Here is an 8,334-nt window from a genome sequence, read left to right on the forward strand (position 1 = left end):
TTTAGGCCCGATCCCACAGGGACATCCCCTGAGGGGTCCCAGATTGGAGAGGGTGCAGGCCGGGCTGAGGGGCACCCCCCTCATGCATGAATTTCGTGCACCAGGCCACTAGTAAAGATATATTTTGAAAAGAGAGAGAGAGAGAGAGAGAGAGAGAGAGAGAGAGAGAGAAAATAATTGATCAGCTGCCTCCTGCACGCCTGCACGCCCCACACTGAGGATCAGGCCCGAAACCTGGGCATGTGCCCTGACCAGGAATCAAATCCTGACCTCTTGGTTCATAGGCTGATGCTCAACCACTGAGCCACGTCAGCTGGGGGAATTCCTTTTTCTTTAATGAAGGCCAATAAAGCCCTAGCTGGTTTGGCTCAGTGGATAGAGCAGCCGTGGGCAAACTACGGCCCGCGGGCCGGATCCGGCCCATTTGAAATGAATAAAACTAAAAAAAAAAGACCGTACCCTTTTATGTAATGATGTTTACTTTGAATTTATATTAGTTCACACAAACACTCCATCCATGCTTTTGTTCCGGCCCTCCGGTCCAGTTTAAGAACCCATTGTGGCCCTCGAGTCAAAAAGTTTGCCCACCCCTGGGATAGAGTGTTGGCCTGTGCACTGAAGGGTCCCGGGTTCGATTTCGGTCAAGGGCACTTACCTGGGTTGTGAGCTTGATCCCCAGTAGGGGGTGTGCAAGAGGCAGCTGATTGATGATTCTCTCTCATCATTGATGTCTTTCTCCCTCTCCCTTCCTCTCTGAAATCAATAAAAATATATTTTAAAAAAACACAGCAGAAATATCTCTTTGACCTCAATATCAGGAAAAACCATGCTTCTCTTAAACAACTGGATTATTTTTATCCTACATAAGTAGTTCTCAGAGTGTGGTTCCCAATTAGCATCATCTGTATCCCCTGGGAACTTGTTAGAAATGCAAATTCTCAGGCTTCACCCAGAACTAACAAATTAGAAACTCTGGAGGTGAAACCCAGCAATCTGTATTTTGATGAGCATTCCTGGTGATTCTGATGCAAACCAAAATTTGAGAGAACCACACTTCTGTGTAACTGATGGCTGAAACCCTTGGGGCCAAATTTGCAGTCTCTCTCTAGCAACTGTTTTCTAATCCCTCTCCCTAACTCTTTAGAGGCAGAGAAGAGTTCTTCAGCATCCTTAGATCTCCAGCTCCTTGGAGATTTAAAAAAAGATTTTGCTGACACTAAGTGAATTGGACAGAATCAGGAAACCCAACTTCAGAAAAATGCTAATTTTTTTCACTATCCACTACTTCCTTCAAATTAAAAGGCTACATTAAATTGTATTACAGCTGCTTAATCTATAGCCAAGTAGTTGGTTTTGAAAACCTTGGATGATGATATTGACCAATTACGCGCTAAAAACAAACAAACAAAAATATGTCATCATTTTGTATAGGCTAAGTGCCCTGTAACTTTAACTACAAAAGACATGGTTATGTTTTATGAGTGAATTATAAGGTAAAAGAAGTAGATATAAAAGCAGATGCATTTAAACTATCATGATTTGCTTGTTAGGCAGGAAATCTCTTGTTCTTTGGTTAATAAAACATACAGAAAACCTAAGTCCACAATGCCAAATGAGGAAATATGACTTATGGTCAGGAACTGTGTTTTTCAGCTCTTGTCACTGATTTTTAATCTTTTGGAATAGAGAGATAACCTATTTCATCTCAGCTACAGAATATTTGTGTGACCTTGCATGAGATATTTTCCCCCTCTGAACCTCATTTCTGCCTCTGAAAAAATAGAGGATTGGATATTATCATCTTTCAGGTCACTTCAATCTCTGATACTCTGAGATTCTATAATTCTAGAGATAAGAACTCCATTGCACCAACAGCACCCCAATATCACTACTCCCTCCTGACCACTCCTGACTAAAAGGAAGAAGGAGGAGGAAAGGCAGGCTGGTGGCTGCAGGCTGATAAAAAGCATGTCTGAGATTTTTGGAATCCAGATGATTTTGGAAATCACTGGCAGGCTTTGTTTCTTGCTGTGTGGCTATCAGTTGAGGTGTGAATTGGGAGATACTGTTTGCTCTTTGCTAAATGATATGTAGGAATCCCAGAGAGATTTTATCATTAGCTTTGTGAGAACAAGATATGAACCATGAAATTACTTACGTGTATATACTAAAAGCTAAGGGATTCGGTTTTACCCAAACTTTTCCCTTCCCCATTCCTATCAAAAACAGTTATTTAGCTGAGTAATTCAAGCTTTAGAGATAATTTCATAAAGGGTAGAGGATAGGTATGGTTTAGGGGATTCAAATTAATGAGATAATTGATTCAATTCACGCAATTCGCTTTCCCTGTAGAATTTATTACAACTATTCTGTCAGTATAAAGAGCCATCTTTCTTTGCCCCTCCTGTTCACTGGCTAGCTTTCATTTCACTCCTCAGGCTAATTCTTATATGGGTATATTTATAAACACCTTACTACAAAAAGTTTCTCCTGGCTGAGAGATTATCCTTTGAAATTGATTATTTCAGAAAATATTTTTAGCAGGTTATATTATTAAATGCCTTCAAATTGCTGGCTGCCCACTCCCAAATACCCCCTCCCCCATCCCATTTACACACACATAAATCACATAGTCACATTTTCTGTAACAAGGGCCTTTTCTTGTAGGTACTAAGGTAAATTGTCCTCATTTTCTGCCTCCTTCCATTGATATCATCTACATTCTCGTCACCTCTGGAGTAACCTATGACATTCCCTCACTTAAAAAGAATGATTTTCATTCTTATAAGTCTTTCTGTGTCAGAACCTCAAGCTGTGTTCTGTGTTATTTTGTTTTGTAACAAGGCAGATTTATTATAACCATTTCTAAAGAAAAGAAACGCTAAAAAGCATTTAAAAATAAATATCTTTCAAACAGACGGTCAAACAGTAAAAACTGTTTTATTAGGACATTTAGGGGCAAAGAAACTGGTGGTTTGCCTGCATTTTCATCTCATCAAGGTTGCGTTGCAATTGTGCAGTGCAGCCCAATATGCACAAAGTTGGGAATTACCATGTGTTAGAACAAGGTGATAAGCCCAGGTCACCTGAATTATCCCTCCTTGGAGGTGACATCAGCCCTGTCAAAATGTGAGTGATGCTTGCTTCAGCACCTCACTGATATGAAATCTAGAGAAGTGGATTCAAGTTTGTGCTTCAGGGGACATACATACTTATTTATCATGCAAAAGAATACATTAGACCATCTTCTGATTGCAAAAAGTGAATGATGAGCCCGAGTAGAAAAGTAACAAGATCTATATAGATTTTTGTGGTTTGATATGGAAACAGAGTGATTCTAATAAACAATAGGTATTATTCTATACTATCTCGTTATTCATAAGATTCCCCAACAGGGAAGAACAAGCAACTGCAGAGCATTTCCCAACCCCCCCTCCTTCTGTCACAGAAACGCCAATAAAACTCCTCCACCTCTGACTCTTCAGTGCCAGATTCGTAAGCACTTAGCCAAGCATGCTGGGAGACACAGAACAACTGAAGGAAAGCAGTATCCGGATGTCTTGAATTTGCTTGCCATTCTGCTCTGTTCCTCTACCATCTCATAACTAGATGTGGGCATTAGACGTGACAGTCAACCACACTTGAACTGAACAGAAGAAATATTAAAAGCATAGTCTTCAGAAGAAATGCCTCAAAGACAGCCTCAGTCACCTAATCAGACTTTCATTTCAATCACAAATGACACAGAATCATCCAGCTCTGTTGTTCCTAATGATACCAAAAATAAAGGATGGACCAGAGACAACTCTCCAGGAATAGAAGCATTGTGTGCCATCTATATAACGTATGCTGTGATCATTTCAGTGGGCATCCTTGGAAATGCTATTCTCATCAAAGTCTTTTTCAAGACTAAATCCATGCAAACGGTTCCAAATATTTTCATCACTAGCCTGGCTTTTGGAGATCTTTTACTTCTGCTAACTTGTGTGCCGGTGGATGCAACCCACTACCTTGCAGAAGGATGGCTGTTCGGAAGAATTGGATGTAAGGTGCTCTCTTTCATTCGGCTCACTTCTGTTGGTGTATCAGTGTTCACCTTAACAATTCTCAGCGCTGACAGGTAGGTTTCTTTTCTCAGTTATATTTGCCAGAGTGTGAAATGAGATGAAAAAAGGAAAGCTTGTACTTAGCATTCACTGGCTATTCTGCTTTTCTCATACCGTAAGCTGGATGTAAGATTGATAAATTGGGGTCATTTTAAATAAAAGTTGGTGTAAGAATGTTAAAATTCCTGTGTTAGCATCAGAGGAGAGGTTGAAATTGTATGTTTTAGGGATAATGTTTTCTCTTTGAAGTGAAATTTGTTTGCTTGAAAGAATATGTGAACGATCCCCGATCCCCACCCCCCTCCCCAGTTTATAACGGAAAATTGTTCCAGGTGTAAAAGAAAAACAATTCATGCTTTATACGTTAGTGCAGCCTAGTGGTGCAATATTGTCAACATTTAAAAATCAGCCTAAGTGTGAAATTGACCACATATGCATTACTGACTACTGGAAGACCAGTAAAAAAAATAAAAAAATACATGTATATAATTTATTTTAAATTCATCAAATTAATTAGTGGCAGAAAAACAGTGAGGTTTTCAGTTTCCTGATAAATCAGTGTAATATCACCACTTAATTGTATGTTTTCTCTATAAGCATTCAATGACATTTTCGTTTCCAGAGAAATAAATTAATCTTGTTTAACTTTTAGATCTCTATGTATAAAGCATGTGAAAACCTCTGGCAGTTAGAGTGTTCAGGCTCTGTTAGGATATTTTCAGTCTAAGTATTGTGTTTTTCTGTATTCCTATTGTAGAATGGTAACTGAAAACATGAACAAAATTGAGGCTCTAAATGTTAAAAGTGATGCTTAAGAAAGTCTGCAAGAAGCCTATAAGTAATCAATGCCTGGCAATACCAGAAGGAATAGCTTCTTCAGATTCTGGAATCTGAGAGGAGGAAAAGCTTTCCTGGTGCCTTTTTTTTGGTTCTGATTTTTTATATTTTATCTGAGGACAGATTTATTGAAAGGCTGTAGATTTTTAAGGTGGATATGTCAGAATAAAGAGGCATCTTTGCATGGGTACAAGGTTCCTGATTTCACCCTTGCTTTGCCCCAAATCTACCTACAACAGGCTTGGGCAACAAATTAGCACTTTTCAACAGGGAAGAAATTAACCCTCTCCTCTTTACTGCATAAATTCATAGAATTCTTTTCTAGTAATTCATGACTGCTCACTCATGAAGAAAGTAGAATTAGGTTTCACATCAGTCACTTATATAAAAAGTATTTTAGAATACTTAAGGTAATACACAGGTAATGAATTAATCTCAATCACACATAAAATTATGCTGGAAAAAAACTTATTTGTCCTAAATAGAAGATCTACACATAAAATTATAAAACCGCAAACCTGCAATATCTCATACTGAATAAGGGAAGAGGTGATTGACACAAATAAAAAATACTGGGATGTATTATGTGTATTTGAAACCACAACTAATTCCAGGTGGTTAATGTTGACTTAGTTATATACATTCGGATAGGAGTAGAACTGGATGACCACTTTTAACCTTGAGTCTGTAATTTTGATATTTATTTGATCTTTGCCTATGCTTATGTGTTCCTAGATACAAGGCAGTCGTGAAGCCTCTGGAGCGACAGCCCTCCAATGCCATCCTGAAGACCTGTGCCAAAGCTGGCTGCATCTGGATTATGTCTATGATAATTGCTCTACCAGAGGCTATATTTTCAAATGTATATACTTTTCGAGATCCCAACAAAAATATGACATTTGAATCATGTGCCTCTTACCCTATTTCAGAGAGGCTCCTGCAAGAGATACATTCTCTGCTGTGCTTTTTAGTGTTCTACATTATTCCACTCTCTATTATCTCTGTCTATTATTCTTTGATTGCTAAGACTCTTTACAAAAGCACCTTGAACATACCTACTGAAGAACAAAGCCATGTCCGCAAGCAGGTATGTATTAATCAGGACTCATTCATGAATTTATTTATAAGTGAAAGGTCCTAGTTTAGCACCTGTGAGCAATAAATACAATAGCAGTATGGTATTTTGTTATGGTCGTGGGCTCTGGAGTCTGTCAGACCCAGAATTTAATTCCAGCTCTATCACATACTAGCTGAGCGATCTTGAGCAACTTACTTAACCTCCCTGAGCCTCAGTTTCCTGGTCTGTAAAATGAACATGGGGACTAGATGTTCTATATGAAATGCTTAGCATAGTTCTTGGTGCATAGTAAGAATTCAATAAATAGTAGAACTACTACTATTAGAAACAGGATAGCTGAAGTTTGGGAGCAGTCAAAATTATTTACATAATGGAATAATGAGGAACATTATACAAGGTGGTTCTATAAAGAGAAGTATATTTTGTTTTAAAAAGTGTAACAGAATGATAGAAAAACACAGGATGATAGAACTGGCAAGAAGCCATAACATTATTCAATGCAAACCACTTACACACAGATGAGTAAACTGAGGTCTGCAGGTATGAAGTGCCAGCGGCAAGAGAACACAGTGACTCACAGAAGCTTGTTTAAGACTATTGCAAGAAAGTTTAAAAGAAGAAAAAAGACTATTGCAAGAGCCAGGTGTGCTCTCCTCCCATAAATATTAACAGAATAAAAAGAGTGTTGCCAAAACATTGTTCCCTTTTTAAAAATGCAACAGGATTTCTATATTTCTTGGGGGAGAGGGAAGATTCCATTTATCTCTTGACATGTTTGCAGAGCTCAGCACCTTTTTTGGAGCTAGTTCATTTGGATGGTTAAACAGTGGTGCTCATTAGGCTAAGTTGCATATTTAATGCCCATGTGAACAGTTATCTTTGCCCTGTGACTACACACAATGTCTTCATTTCATCTGGTTCGTTTTTCTTATTAATAAGTGTAGGATTGGCCCTGACTGGCTAACTCAATTGGAGAGCATCGTCCCCATACGCCAAGGTGTGGATTTAATCCCTGGTCAGGGTACACACAAGAAGCAATCAATGAATGCACAAATAAGTGGAACAACAAATCAATGTGTTTCTCTCTCCCCCCCCTCTCAAAATCAATAAATTAAATAGGTATAAGATTATTTTCACACATGAAGAAGGAACATTGATATTTATTCCTTTGACTATATATTTAGAATTCCTACAGATTAAAAGCAGTTTTTGGTACCAACTTGGCAACTTTCATAAACCCCAGAATAATATTCTAACCTAGTCAGCCTCTGCTGATATGGTGAAAGCAGTCTTGTATAGTATCTCTCTATTGTTAATTTAATTAAAATTTCCAACATTTCATAACACTCCTTGAGATCATTGGAGACATCCTAGAGTACCTCAAAACCAGGGGTGGGAGTCCCTGAATTGGAGCTAATGAAACCAAGATCATGGGTTACCATGTGTATTCTATAGCCACAGGCTGCCTTCCCACACATCCCAGGCAGTTATCTCTATAAACGCATGTTTAAAGGGACATCAGCTTGTTGACTATATATTTCTAGGTAAATCTAGAGAATGGCTTTTTTAAATCTGCCAGCTAAATGAATTTTTTCTTTTGCCATTTTTCTTCCCTCTTATAGATTGAATCCCGGAAGAGAATTGCCAAAATAGTGTTGGTGCTGGTGGCTCTGTTTGCTCTCTGCTGGTTGCCGAATCACCTCTTGTATCTTTACCACTCATTCACTTATCAAACCTACCTGGACCCCTCTGCCATTCACTTTATAGTCACCATTTTCTCTCGGGTTCTGGCTTTCAGCAATTCTTGTGTAAACCCCTTTGCTCTTTACTGGCTGAGCAAAACCTTCCAGAAGCATTTTAAAGCTCAGTTATTCTGTTGCAAGGCAGAGTTGCCTGACCCTCCTCCTGAAGATACCCCTCTTGACAACCTGTCTGTGATGAGAAGGGTCCCCTGTGCTGGGAGCACGCAGGTGTCTGAAATTAGTGTGACCTTGTTCACTGGGTGTAGTGTGAAGGAAGATGACAAAGTCTAGCTTTTAAATTAAATTGGTATTTTTTCCTCCCAGCGTGTGTATCCGATTCTGAGCTGTGTGTAGGTGTATGTTGTCAGGAATTTTGTTGTTTGTAAATTGTGTTGAAATCTTAGGAGTGAAGGACCCTTATAAGTAAAAGACAAACCATGATTTTTTAAATGTACAAATATTAACGTTATTGGGCTAAATAAAATTAAGCCCCCTAGGTTAGAAAGATACATTTATATATGTCAGTGTGTCCTAAGGGAGCTTGCATAGAAGGGAAGGTAAAACGAACAAG

The 8,334-nt window shown here is 38.6% G+C and overlaps 1 protein-coding gene across 1 annotated transcript; it reads left to right on the plus strand.

Moving 5' to 3' along the window:
• The first annotated feature begins 3,540 nt into the window (after positions 1–3,540).
• On the plus strand, positions 3,541–8,118 carry BRS3 (bombesin-like receptor 3). Its single transcript, XM_005865331.2, has 3 exons — positions 3,541–4,120; positions 5,679–6,030; positions 7,644–8,118. The coding sequence occupies exons 1-3, from the start codon at positions 3,687–3,689 to the stop codon at positions 8,052–8,054; spliced, it is 1,197 nt and encodes a 398-aa protein (XP_005865393.1). The 5' UTR covers positions 3,541–3,686; the 3' UTR covers positions 8,055–8,118.
• The last annotated feature ends 216 nt before the right edge of the window (positions 8,119–8,334 follow it).

This window comes from Myotis brandtii, unplaced genomic scaffold, assembly GCF_000412655.1.
Source record: "Myotis brandtii unplaced genomic scaffold, ASM41265v1 scaffold206, whole genome shotgun sequence".
NCBI classification, from domain to species: domain Eukaryota; kingdom Metazoa; phylum Chordata; class Mammalia; order Chiroptera; family Vespertilionidae; genus Myotis; species Myotis brandtii.

Coding starts and splice junctions, on each gene's coding strand:
- BRS3 (XM_005865331.2), top strand. CDS start 3,687: ATGCCTCAAAGACAGCCTCAGTCACCTAATCAGACTTTCATTTCAATC. Junction 4,121..5,678: donor ACAATTCTCAGCGCTGACAG/GTAGGTTTCTTT, acceptor ATGTGTTCCTAG/ATACAAGGCAGTCGTGAAGC. Junction 6,031..7,643: donor AAAGCCATGTCCGCAAGCAG/GTATGTATTAAT, acceptor TCCCTCTTATAG/ATTGAATCCCGGAAGAGAAT.